This window comes from Eutrema salsugineum, unplaced genomic scaffold (assembly GCF_000478725.1).
Source record: "Eutrema salsugineum unplaced genomic scaffold, Eutsalg1_0 scaffold_15, whole genome shotgun sequence".
In the NCBI taxonomy this organism is placed as follows: Eukaryota; Viridiplantae; Streptophyta; class Magnoliopsida; order Brassicales; family Brassicaceae; genus Eutrema; species Eutrema salsugineum.
In genome coordinates this window covers 4,342,533-4,357,312 of record NW_006256867.1, presented here as the reverse complement: position 1 = coordinate 4,357,312, position 14,780 = coordinate 4,342,533, and the positions used below count along the sequence as shown (strand labels likewise).

The 14,780-nt window shown below is 34.9% G+C and overlaps 1 protein-coding gene across 1 annotated transcript; it reads left to right on the top strand.

Annotated features, from left to right (window-relative positions):
- Nucleotides 1–4,298: 4,298 nt before the first annotated feature.
- On the top strand, nt 4,299–5,313 carry LOC112088053. Its single transcript, XM_024158206.1, has 2 exons — nt 4,299–4,806; nt 4,877–5,313. Exons 1-2 carry the CDS (start codon nt 4,299–4,301, stop codon nt 5,311–5,313), a joined length of 945 nt encoding a protein of 314 aa, XP_024013974.1.
- The last annotated feature ends 9,467 nt before the right edge of the window (nt 5,314–14,780 follow it).

The window sequence follows — 14,780 nt, the reverse complement described above, 5'->3', positions numbered from 1 at the left end:
CAAGGGCATTACGCTTTCAAGCTCATTTACCAGTTGAGTATTGGGGTGAATGTGTCAAAACGGCTGTGTATCTCATGAATCGGACTCCTTCACAACTTCTTGGTGGTAAAACTCCGTTTGAAAAGCTGTGTGGTCGTGCTCCATCCATTAATCATCTGCGTGTCTTTGGGTGTCTCGCATATGCTCATAATTTGAATCATAAGGGTGATAAATTTGCCCCTCGGAGCCGTCGTTGTATGTTTTTAGGTTATCCTGCTGGCAAGAAAGGCTGGATGCTTTATGATCTTGACAAGGAAGTCACATTTTCATCTCGGGATGTGGTTTTTTGTGAGGATCAGTTTCCCTTTGCAACGGCTACTGAGCCGATTCAAGCTGTTGATGCGTTACCGTCGTCTTCTTTACCTGTTGCTTCGGTTGAGGATGACGACGATGTGTCTCTCACCATTATTGGTCAGCTGCCTGATGAAATTGCTGCCCCTGAACCTCTTTCACCAGAGCCTATTCCTGCACACGTAGCTGATGATACTAACACTAGAGATGATATTGAGGACGAGGTTATTGAAGAATTAGGACGTGGTCATCGTGTCAAGCAACGGTCTACTCGGTTGCATGGCTTTATTATGAACTCCGTCACCATTGACTCTTCTCTCTCTCTCGCTCCTTCACCTTCTCCTCAGTTGTCTTCATGTTCGCTTTACCCTCTCTCTGACTTTATCTCTTATGACAAATTATCTTCTAAACATCGCAGCTTTCTTGCATCGATTACGGCTTCTGTCGAACCTCGTTCTTTTCGCGAGGCTATGTTAGGAGATGTTTGGAAAGAAGCGGTTTGTTCTGAGTACAAAGCTCTTGATCGAAACCATACATGGGATCTTGAAGATCTTCCTCCCAATAAGAGGGCTCTTGGCAGTAAATGGGTATTTACGATTAAATATCGCTCTGACGGCACTATTGAACGCCATAAAGCACGTCTTGTGGTTTTGGGAAATAATCAGAAAGAGGGAGAGGATTACACTGAGACCTTTTCTCCTGTTGCGAAGATGACGACTGTACGAGTTTTTCTGGATTATGCGGCCAAGAATAATCATGAAGTTCATCAAATGGACATGCATAATGCGTTCCTACACGGTGATTTACAGGATGTGGTTTATATGAAACTTCCGCAAGGTTATGCTTCTTCTGGAGAAACTCGTGTCTGCCGTCTGCGGAAATCTTTGTATGGCTTGAAACAGGCGCCTCGTTGTTGGTTTGCTAAACTGGCAGATGCTCTTCTCAAATATGGGTTCGTACAAACTCGCTCCGACTATTCTTTGTTTGTTTATTCCAAACATGGAGCCTCTCTTCGTATCCTTGTCTATGTAGATGACTTGATCATTTCTGGAGATGACCCTGCGGTTATACAGACTTTTAAAGACTATCTCTCGACTTGCTTTTATATGAAGGACCTTGGTTTTCTTAAATACTTCTTGGGCATAGAAGTTGCTCGAAGTCCGACTGGATTTTATTTATGTCAACGCAAGTTTGCGACGGACATCGTAGCCGAAGCTGGTCTTCTTGGATGCAAACCTGTTGGTTCTCCTATCGACCAAAATCATCATCTTGGAAGAGCACACGGACGATTGCTTGCTGATCCGGATCGATATCGACGTCTTGTGGGTCGTCTTATCTATCTTTTGGCTACCAGACCTGACCTGGCTTATGCAGTTCATATCTTATCTCAATTTATGCACTCTCCTCAAGAAGATCACTGGCTTGCTGCGGTTAAAACGGTTCGATATTTAAAGGGAACTCTTGGTCAAGGAATTCTTCTTCGTGCAGATTCTCCTTTGCATTTGACGGGTTGGTGTGATTCTGATTATGCTGCTTGTCCTTTAACAAGACGTTCACTTACAGGTTGGCTGGTTCAACTGGGCTCTTCTCCAATTTCTTGGAAGACAAAGAAACAGGAAACTGTGTCTGTGTCTTCTACTGAAGCAGAATATCGAGCAATGGGGGCGATCACCAAGGAGTTGCTGTGGCTCAAAGCTCTTCTTCGCGAGATGGGTTATGATCACCGTGATCCTATGACTCTTAGGTGTGATAGTCAGCCAGCTATTCATCTGAGCAACAATCCGGTGTTTCATGAACGCACTAAACATGTGGAGACCGAATGTCATTTTATCCGTGATGAGATCGCCAAAGGTGTTCTCAAACCCTTTCATGTTTCTACAAAGGACCAGTTGGCGGATATTCTTACTAAGGCTCTCGGTCGCAAGGAATTTGATATTTTTTTGTCCAAGGTGGGCATTCAAAACTTCTATGCTCCACCTTGAGGGGGGTATTGGGATATATTCTCCATATATCCGATATACTTAAATCTAGTTAGGATATTTTCCTATTCTCTAAGTTTTCCTATTCTATTGGGTTTAGGTTTTGCTCCAAAGTTGTATAAATACCTTCATCGATACATCTAATAACACAAGTTGATATTCAGAAATACATACTTTGTCAGCTTTTGTAGATTTTATAATTGATAAATGAAGTAAGAAAATAGAAAAACAAAATCATAGCAATCAAATTAGTCCGAAAAGCTCATCATCTATCCTCATCAAATTAGTTGTTAATAACGTCAGAACCCGCATCAGCTCTATTAGGAATACGGGGTACACCACATATGATGAGGGTATGATCGTATGGTTTGGCTCTCGACCTTTCTAGGCCCTTAGAGATTAAACTGATGTAAAAATCTCTTTCTAGGTCATTCAAACAAAAGATGCATTCACTGTAAAAAGTGTTTTTTTTTTAATAAACTTTACATTCAGTTCAAAAAACAAAAATCATAGCAATCAAAGAATTAGTCTTGGTCTAAACTACACTTAAGGATCAAAATAGTAAAATTTAAATTAATACAATTAATCTAAATTTGATGTTTAACAAAATTAGAGAAATCATTTTATAAAGAGCACCTGGATTGTCTTCCCATGAATGGTAAAAATTTTATATATAACTTACTAGCTAATCATACAATTAAATAACATTAAAAATATTAATAGTACATTGATGAGAGTTTTGAAAGAGTATTTCACCAATAAAGATACTCTAAAGAAAACATAAATTAAATTGACCAATGGAGTAGAAGTCTTTTCGACTAAATATTAATTAATACTTTTATATTTGGAGGTTCTTATAAACTTGTTCTCAATTTCCAGAAAATGTGATTTCTGCAGGTTACTAATGAAAACAAACTTATAAAAAAAATTTCAGCATGGTGCAAAAAAACTATCTGTTGTGATTCCAGTATGTGTGGATTCAAATAGAACAAATAATTTGTTAGTTGAAAATTTGATCTTGTAATAGTTCTTTAATTAAATATAATAATGTTAAAAAGGATAATTATCCTCATCACTTTTTCACCGTCTTATATTTTTAGATATTTACTCTTACCGACTTACTTTTATTATTATAAGTTTTCTCTTGGTCTATAAATAGACCTTCATGTTATGTAAAGAAATCAACTTTCAGACGAGTGAAATAAGAAACACTCTTCATCAATCTTCTCTCTCCCACTTACCTCTCGTCCCTTTCTCACTTCCTTCTCTTTCAAATTAAATAATATATATATACATATAAACATACATATACTCACTTATTTTATATAATACATAAAACGTTATCAGCACGAACCGTTCTTATACCGTTCCTATACCGAAAAGGTGAGGTTTAATTTATGATCAATCCATCTACTTTTATGTTTATATTCTATGGTCGGGATGATAGGCGATGCCTTCTCCGAACCGATCGTCATGGAGGCTATGCCTTTACGATCATGATCATATGGTAGACTATGTCTCCTCAGATCAAATATATGGTTGGTTTATGATCATATGGTAGTTGACTCCTCAGATCATTACCTCCATATAATAAATGTCCAGAAGACATTTAAGAAAAGTTTTTGAAGAACTAAGAAAAACATGTTATGTCTAGAAGACATACTTGAAAGAAAAATATGTCCAGAAGACATATGAAAAAGAATAGTTCCAGAAGAACTATATAAAAAAATATATATCCAGAAGATATATAAAAGCGTTTCTGAAGAACTGCATAATTAATTTCGTCCAGAAGACGAATATTTATTTTAATTATTGTTCTTTAAATTCTGTTAATTACTGTTATTTAATTTCTGTTTATTATTACTTTAAATTCAGTATTTTAAATTCAGTTTTTATTACGTTTATGAATTCTAAAATTTTATCATGTTTTATTAAAATCAGAATTTTTGAAACTGAAATTTATAAATTGTTGTATTGATAACAGTTATCATGTCGAATTTGACAAAACTCGAGATTACTGCCCTTGATATTTCTGGAAGAAATTATATGAGATGGGCAGTAGCTGCAAGGATGCATTTAAAAGGAAATGAGCTCCTTGATACCATCGATAAAACAAAAACAGTTCCTGAAGAGAAAAAGGCGAAAGCCATGATCTTTTTATTCCACCATATCCATGATGGTTTAAAAGATGAATATATCACGAAAGAAGATCCTGCAGATCTTTGGCAATCACTCCAAGATAGGTTTGATCACCAGAAATATGTGATCTTACCAAAGGCTAGACATGAGTGGTTGAACCTCCGGTTCCAAGACTATAAGAGCGTTAGTGAGTATAACTCCGCTCTATTTGGAATCACTTCCAGGATAATGTTGTGTGGAGAAAATATAAGTGATCATGATATGATTGAGAAAACTCTCTCAACATTTCATCCTGGAAACGTAGTCCTGCAGCAACAGTACCGGGCAAACGGATACAAAGTATTCGGAGTTAATGCAAGTTCTCTTGGTGGCAGAACAAAATAATGAACTCGTGATTTTAAACCATCAATCTCGTCCAACTGGATCAGCTTCATTCCCAGAAGTGAATGTTGCATCGTCAAGCCATGAAAATTGGCAAAGTGGACGTGGACGCGGTCGCGGAAATGATCGTGGTCGTGGACGAGGTTTTGGACGTGGTCGAGGTCGTGGACGAGGAAGAAGATTCCGTCCTGCTGATTTAAACGATGGAAGAAATAACAAAAAGTTCAAGGGTAATGAAGTTGGTCGCAAGCAACATGAGAGTGCTTGCTACAGATGCGGCATGAAAGGACATTGGGTTCGTACTTGTCGTACGCCAAAACATTTAGCCGATCTGTACCAAGAATCGCAAAAGGCGAAAGGAAAAGAAAGTGAAACCAACTTCATCCATGGTGAATCCAGTTTTTCGTTTGATGGTATAAACGATGATACAAATCTCGATATATCTGATTTCATCGTTGATCCCGAAGATATTAACGAAAAATAAAACGAGTAAAATCTTCTCGAAGAAGAAGATGTGACATGATGTATACATAGTGTGACAAATAAAAATGTAAAATATAATGTTTAAAAAAATGTATCTTTTGTTGTAAAAAGGTTTTTATTATAATATAGACTCTTTTGTTTGCTATATTAATTTATCTTTTATAAATATCTTGAATTCAGAAAATGTCAGAGATTAAGATCAAGGATGGAGATATATGTCTGGCAGATAGTGCGACAACGCACACAATATTAAAAGATAAAAAATATTTCTCCTCTCTAAATATGAAAGATTCCGCTGGAAGCGTGAATACAATATCTGGTAATGCAAAAATTATTATGGGCTCCGGAAGAGTCAGTTTTTCAATGCCAAGGGGAACAAAGTTTGAAATAAATGATGCGTTATATTCCCCTGGATCTTACAGAAATTTGTTAAGTTTCAAAGATATCCGCAGAAATGGATATCACATAGAAACTATGAATAAGAACGGCATTGAATATCTTTGCATTACATCAGTTATTTCGGAGAGAAAAGTTGTACTGGAAATATTACCAGCATTATCCTCCGGAATATATTCCACAAAGATAAATATGACTGAATCATATGTTACTGTAAACCCGAAGTTTACAAGTGCATTTAAAATCTGGCATGAACGATTAGGGCACCCTGGTTCAGTCATGATGCGGAGAATTGTGGAAAATTCTAATGGCCATCCGTTGAAAAACCAGAAGATTTTTCAATCGGGAGAATTTATGTGTAATGCTTGTTCTCAAGGAAAACTTATAACTCGGCCATCACCAGCTAAAATCGGGAATGAATCTCCAGTATTCCTAGAGAGAATACATGGTGATATATGTGGGCCTATTCACCCACAATGCGGGCCATTTCGATATTTTATGGTATTAATTGACGCATCCAGTAGATGGTCACATGTGTGTTTATTGACAACACATAATACGGCTTTCGCAAAATTCATTGCCCAAATAATCAGGTTGAGAGCACAGTTCCCTGATTATATGATAAAGAAAGTAAGACTTGATAACGCTGGTGAATTCACTTCCCAAGCTTTTAATGATTATTGTATGTCATTGGGAATTGATGTTGAACATCCTGTTGCACATGTTCATACACAAAACGGCATGGCTGAGTCATTGATTAAACGGTTACAACTCATTGCTAGACCGTTAATATTGAGAACAAAGCTCCCAATTTCAGTATGGGGTCATGCTATCTTGCATGCAGCGGCATTGCTTCAGATAAGACCGAGTTCATATAATAAATATTCCCCAATACAATTAGCATCTGGCCAGGAGCCAAATGTATCCTACCTGCGTGTGTTCGGGTGTGCGGTTTATGTTCCGATAGCCCCGCCACAAAGATTAAAAATGGGGCCGCAAAGAAGATTGGGAATATATATCGGTTATACGTCACCAAGTATAATTAGGTATCTTGAACCGCAAACTGGTGATATGTTTACGGCACGTTTTGCCGATTGCCATTTTAATGAAGATGAATTTCCAGCGTTAGGGGGAGGAATTAAAGAAGTTCCAAAAGATGTTACATGGTGCACACCATCTTTGTTGCACCTTGATCCCCCTACGAAACAACGTGAACTCGAAGTTCAGAAAATTGTTCATTTACAAAATATGGCAAATGAAATACCAGATGCATTCACAGATACGAAAAGGGTGACAAAGTCATATATACCCGCTGCAAATGTTCCATCGAGAATTAATGTTCCGGAAGAACAAAATGATGGAAAAATAGCAAATGAACCCAAAGTTCAGTTAAAGAGGGGGAGGCCGATTGGATCAAAGGATAAAAATCCCCGAAAGAAAAAGAAATTGGGAAAACAAAATGAAAATGGTCCAGAAGAACCACATACAGAGAAAGGTCTTGAAGACGAAAATGACGAAGAAAATCATGAGATTTCCATCAATTATGCCCAAGATGGGATATTATGGGCTAGAGATGAAATAGAAGATAATGATGGAATATTTTCATTCTCTGTATGCAAAGAAATTGAATATGAAATTGATGATCCAGATCCAAGATCCATATTAGAATGCCAGAAAAGATCTGATTGGGAGAAATGGAAAATGGCCGTAGAAACTGAATTGATCTCCCTTAATAAAAGGAAAGTTTTTGGACCGATTGTTACAACACCTAAAGATGTACAGCCGGTTGGGTACAAATGGGTTTTTGTGAGAAAAAGAAATGAAAAAAATGAGGTGACAAGATATAAAGCCCGACTTGTCGCCCAAGGATTTTCTCAAAGACCGGGAATTGATTATGAAGAAACTTATTCTCCGGTTATGGATGCAATTACATTCAGATTCTTAATGAGTCTTGCGGCATCCAAAAATCTTGAAATGTATCTTATGGATGTTGTGACAGCATATTTATATGGATCACTTGATAATGATATCTATATGAAAATCCCTGAAGGATTGAAAATGCCTGAAGCATTAAGTTCCAAATCGAAAGAAATATGTTCAGTCAAGTTACAGCGATCACTTTACGGATTAAAACAATCCGGACGCATGTGGTATAATCGCTTAAGCGAATATTTACTAAAGAAAGGGTATGTGAATAATGCAATCTGCCCTTGCGTTTTTATTAAGAAATCTTCGTCAGGATTCGTGATCATTGCTGTTTATGTGGATGACCTGAACATTATTGGAACTCAAAAAGAGATTGATGATGCAAGAACTCATATGAAAGAAGAGTTCGAAATGAAAGATCTCGGAAAGACAAAATTTTGTCTTGGATTACAAATAGAGCATTTCCGAGATGGAGTATTCATACATCAATCAAATTATACTAAAAGGATATTAAAACGCTTTTGTATGGATAAAGCGACTCCTTTGAGTACTCCAATGGTTAATCGATCTCTCGATACGAAAAAAGATCCGTTTCGACCTTGTGAAGATAACGAAGAAATATTAGGTCCTGAAGTACCTTATATGAGCGCTATTGGTGGACTTATGTATCTTGCAAATTGTACCCGACCGGATATAGCATTTGCTACAAATTTACTGGCAAGATATAGTTCGTCTCCTACGCGCAGACATTGGAATGGAATAAAACATATATTCCGTTATCTTCAAGGAACAATTGACTTGGGATTGTTTTACCCTAGAAACTCCAAACTTGGTTTAGTCGGTTTTGCAGATGCAGGTTATTTATCAGATCCTCATAAAGCTAGATCGCAAACTGGATATGTTTTTACGTTTGGAGGAACCGCAATCTCTTGGCGTTCTCAAAAGCAGACATTAGTCGCCACTTCTTCAAATTATGCAGAAACTATTGCGCTTCATGAAGCATGTAGAGAATGTGTATGGCTCAGATCTATGACTCATCATATACAAGAAGCAAGTGGAATAGCCATTAACAAAGAACCGACAAGATTGTTCGAAGATAATGCTGCATGTGTTGCTCAACTAAAAGAAGGCTATATCAAGAGTGATAGAACGAAACATATTCCTCCAAGATTTTTCTCTTATACTCAAGAGCTCGAGAAGAATCAAGAAGTCGATATCCAGTATGTTCGTTCATGTGAAAATGCGGCGGATCTCTTTACAAAGGCGCTTCCTACTACAATATTCAGAAAGCATATTCAAAGTATCGGAATGCGTCATTTGCGGGATTTATGAAGAGAAAACGTTATATCCATCATTCCAGGGGGAGATTACGTTATTGTACTCTTTTTTCCTTGTCATGGTTTTTATCCCATTGGGTTTTTCCATGATAAGGTTTTTAACGAGGCAATACGTAATACGTTAACGATGATGGATAATTAAGGGGGAGTGTTAAAAAGGATAATTATCCTCATCACTTTTTCACCGTCTTATACTTTTAGATATTTACTCTTACCGACTTACTTTTATTATTATAAGTTTTCTCTTGGTCTATAAATAGACCTTCATGTTATGTAAAGAAATCAACTTTCAGACGAGTGAAATAAGAAACACTCTTCATCAATCTTCTCTCTCCCACTTACCTCTCGTCCCTTTCTCACTTCCTTCTCTTTCAAATTAAATAATATATATATACATATAAACATGCATATACTCACTTATTTTATATAATACATAAAAAATAACAGTTTTTAGACGGCAAAAAAAATGGCCGATGGAAATTTCTTGACCTGGTTGATCACAAATTGATTGGGTGGAGTTGAAAAAAGAAAGTAAAAATACAAATCTGAAAAAGAAAGAAAATAAAGAATAGAGGAGTTGAACAAAAAATAAATATTAGGTCAGGAAAAATATTATAAAAGGATCATTTGATGATATATTGTATAAATAAAATAAAAGGAAGTTTTGTAAATTAGTGGAGTCATATTCTCTAAAAGAACGGTATTCATACATGCTCAAATATTAAGATATTTTAAATTTTAAATTTTAAACTCTTAACATAATTTTCTTATTAAAATGGTGAACAAATACATCTATATTTAAAACAAATTATATGGTAATTTAATGTCATTTTAATAAGATTTTTTTTAATCTTATTAAATTAAGCTACACATACATTAACTTCATTTATATGAAACAAATAAACTATTGTCTAATATTTCTAAATTGTTACGAAGTAAATTTTTAATAAATACTGTTTGATTGATATAAAAAAAAATACTTACTTGATTCTGCAAAAGAAAGGAGAACAAGAATATCTAACTTCTTAAGTGTATATAATAGTGAAATGTGTTTTCTTGTGCAATGCGTAAGTATATTTATTGGACATTCATATTATTAAAAAAAAATCGATAACTTTCAAAAGAAAGAAAAAAATGTGTTATGTTCTGCGTATTTTGCTGGAGTGTTCGTCCCTTATCTGTAGTCAGATTTTGTCATTTTTACGTGTTTTGAAATCCGCAAACAGATTATATTTAATTTGTTTCTTAAAACGCAATATTTTTTCAATAATAACTGGTGGTTTGTCTGCAGTTTTTATGATGCTGGCACCACACCTTGTCTCCAAATTTGGTAAACCATTCCACTATTTTATTTTTCAATATCTTCCACAATCCAGTCAATTGAAATTTGAAAAGATATATATTCAACAAAATTATAAAACTAGCGAGTATTGTCACCATATAGACTCTTCTGATGTTCAAAGAAAAAAAGAAATTTTTTATCTGTACTATATATGGTATCATGGTATGCAGTCAAAGTACTCTGACAAATATCCCAAACTCTGATGAGAACGTGTACTTGGCAAGAGCATTATTTAATACATTTTGTGCCAAGTAAACCACAGTAGCCGACGCTGTCTCTCTATAAATTATATAACTGCGGCCTTATTCATGCGCACTCCGTTTCTTTGTGATAAATTTCATGCAAATACGTAACATGGAATGGTTAACCAAATTCTACGAAACTAATTTTTTATTGCAATGATTTTTCTGCTCGCCTGCAAAGATCTTCAACTTAAATGTCGAGACTTTTTTCTTCTAAATGTCGGGACTTTTCTCCTCAGTTAATTTTTTTTCGTTTTTTTTCTGCTAGTTTCGAGACTTTTCTCCCATTTTTCATCTCGACACTAGCTAAAATTACACCGTTTAAAAATCCATAATATATGTTTCAAGACAGATAGAAATATGCATAACATTTTTACACATATTATGAAATTATTTAGTTATTATTTTTTTCTAAACTAAAACATCATTTATTGTATAGCTAAACACAATTCAACCAATGAAAAACATAATATACAGCATGAAAATGATGAAAAAACAATAAAGAAAATACTAATTAATTTTTCAGTTAAAAAGTTGCATCATCTAATTTAAAACACATTTTTGCACTAAAACATCATTTATATAAAGACGAAGGACGTGCTATTTTATGAGAACGGTCAGTGTAACGTAAGTCTGGGGCTTCAAACATTGTGACGTTACCCTAAAACGATATGATTTTCAAACTCGTGTCATTACTCCCTTATTTGTTTTTGATAAGTAGTACGGAGTATTTGAATCTACTCTAATAAAAGTAACAGTTTGAGACTCTTCACCCTGTCCACTGTCCACGTCAGATTTTTAAAACTGCTCTCCTCTACAGCCACGTCAACAAAATTATTGAAGCAACAAAATTATTGAAGCAACAAAATTATTGAAGTACGTATAAATAATTTTTTGAAGCCCAAATTACAAAAACTAGCCAATGAAATTAGAAAACTATCTCTAGCCCACACCACAAAAACAATAAAGATAAAAAAGACAGATTTAACCTTGAGCTGTATCTATTTTAAAAGCCTATTACTCACTTTTCATTTCTCAATAGCAACCCAATACAAAAACAATTCTCACAGAAATTGTTATCTAAGATCTAAGAAAATAAAGCGTCATCTTCTTCCATCTGTTAGCGACAGCAATCGTCGATCTGACTTCTACCCTCTCACAAAAAAAAACCCCATCAACGCTACTTTCTCATCTTAATTATCCATTCTGAGCTTTAAATTGCCTCACTTTAATGGCCTCTCAGACTACTGCTCTCTTATAATTTTATAAAAGGAAACCTTCTACAATACTCACCACCCACCTACAAGCTTCCAAACACTCTATCAAATTCAATCATGGCCTCCCAATCACTCCATCTCTCTGTCCACCATAAGAGTTTGAACATGCTCAACAAAATTTAAGGTGATATCTGCAACCAGGAAATCATTGTTTGGTTGGTTCACTCTTGGGAGGCCCCCCAGATTGATTGTTTTGCTGGTAAAAGAATCTGAAAACGCACAGGAGAAGATCGAGCTTTTGGTTATATGATATATGATTCAAAATGTAACTTATGTGTCTTGGTGTTGTCTTATGCAGATGGTGCAACAACGGCCTTTTGGCGAGCAAGTTGATGAAAGGCTAGACTTTTATGACAAAGGTGTTACCCCACTTAAGAATGTGGATGTAATGAAAAGGTGATAGAGAATGTGCAAAACAAAGGTATTTCTTTTCCTTTTTAAACAAAATTCACATACAAATTCTAGTTTTGGTGGTGAACTCAGTGTTTAGTGGGGGCCTCCTTTAGATGAGGAAGGGAAAGAGACAATGGATGAAGCCTCCACAAAGAAAAGCAAGAAGAAGAAGGCAAAGGGTGAAGAAGATGAGGAGAAGACAGAGAAAAATAAGAAGAAAGAGGAGGAATATGGGCAGATGAGAATGCGAAATCAGAGAAGAAGAAGAGAAAAGCTGGAGGATGCCAGGTGACTGATGATGGTCCCCGCAAGAGAAGAAGTTTAAGAGCAAGGATGACGACGAATAGGAACAAACTCTGTATTATATACTTTTGAGCTAAATGTTTAATCTAATCAGAGATATTCTATGCCAAATCTGACGCTCGGAAGTATACTTCTTCATCAGGTGTTGTAAAAATTCAGATTTTGTTTTATTTTCCAAAAAGATATCTCACCATTTCACTTGAAACTCGAGCTTCTGTATTTCACTATTGTTTTGGAACTTAGTGTTTTTCCTGATGATGGAGCTCCAACAGTCTTACTCAATGTAGGTAAGATACTTTGGTTTTATTTATCATGTGCAGTGTTAGAGTATGTGCAACGGAGTCTCTACCCCAGTTTCTTAATTTTTTTTTTAATAAAATTAAACAAAAAATTATTTAAACTCAGAAACGTCTCCTAAATAAGAAACATAAGAGACGTTTCTTAACAACAGGTGTCAACATTTTACAACATTTTACAAGTTCTTCTCTTTTCTTCTCTCTCCAGTGGACATGTGTTAAATTTTTTTTTTATATTATAAATTTTTTATTCTTTTCTATTTTTAAACCTTCTCGCTATAAGTTTAATATTATAAAAATAAATAACAAACTCAATTGGGTTTCTGTGTTGCACATGCTCTTAGTTGCTTTCGTATATAGAGTACTGAGTGAAAATCGTTGTTCAATTCGTGTGGACAATATTTTCTACGGATATGTAGCTTTTTGTGTACTGTATAAACTCTTTTTGTGTTCAAACATCACAGAATCGAAAAACCAATGCATATGTGTAAATACATATTTCTACATGTTCAACTGAAAATTGTCCGGTTTCTTGATTTTGTATCTAAAATCAATTTGTTCTTAGGGGTTTCTGGATAGTAAAAAAATACTGTCAAAATATGCTGTCATTTGAAAAAGCGTTATATATGATTGTTTGTATACCATGTACTATGATATTTGCTTCTCTCAGTTTGTGGAATAGATGTGTATTCTTCTGAAATTTAATACCTTAAAAAAAATTGAATTCATTTGTTAGTCAAACTTACTATTAAACTGTAGAGAAAATGGAGAGTGAAAGACTGTATACAATTGGATCGGTTAGTAAATCGGCCGAATACATATGCTAATGCTTTGGCAGACCCATTCAAATTAAAAGTAATTAGGTTGTAGAATTCATGCCATCATTTGCATCAACTGTTCCGGTGAACACTCTATTTGTGATGAAGATATGGGCCAAGATACTCAAAGAACAGCTGACAAAAAATCACTAAAAAACAAGCATATGAAATATTGAGCAGATGGGTTTGGAGAACAGAGAAATATGTAAAAGGTAGTGAGTGCAAATCATTGGAATTAAGGAAAATTGAAAGAAGGGGTAATCAATAAAAATATGAGTGTAGCTAAGTATCAAGAAGGCAGCCTCCATCTTCACTCTCCTTTGTCAGTGTATTAAAGTTTTTTTGTTTTATGAAGAAGAACAAGAAGATTCTTTTAAATGAAGAATAAATTTTTTATGAATCTTAGGCCACCCTCCCAATTGAGAAAGGAAAAATCCTTATAATAACAGTTAAACATAACAATCCTTATAATATCATTCCTAAAATTGCAGGCCCTTGAAACATGGTTGTATCCATTGATATTTATCAGTGAAGTCTTGGGTGATTCTTTGCGTACAAGATGGTATCTATACTAAACCTAATGACTGTGTAGATGCGATTAATAGTTAGCTCGATAGATTTCCATGCATTTCCATATGAGTGAAAAACAACTTTAAAAATTAAAGAAATAAATATTATAAAGGGGTTTTGTCCAAATAAATTGTAAATAGGGATAAACAAACGGCACATATATGTTTATGAATTTGTTCACTTCAAACTGCAGCTATTGGGGTTTTACGGGTTACACATAATTGTAGGAAAAACAAAATCTCCATCTTACCGCTTAATAAAGTGTTAAGATTCTTATCATGATAGTGAGATTAAAGATTGGAGAATCAGCCAGTCGCCATTGGAGAACCAATTGGATTTCTCTAATCATTTGAGTTGTAGTTCTTGAGGTGGCAGAGTGTAAACGGGTGTAGCTCTCTTTATAGTTCATTAGCAGTTAGTTGTAGAGAGTACCAGTTACATATCGCGTTGAGCAATAACATAAAATATATTCAAATTAAGATATTTTATAATTTTGTGAAAATTATGGAGATGAAACATTTTCCTAAAGAAAGTAAACAAACAAATGATAAAATTTATATAATGAACT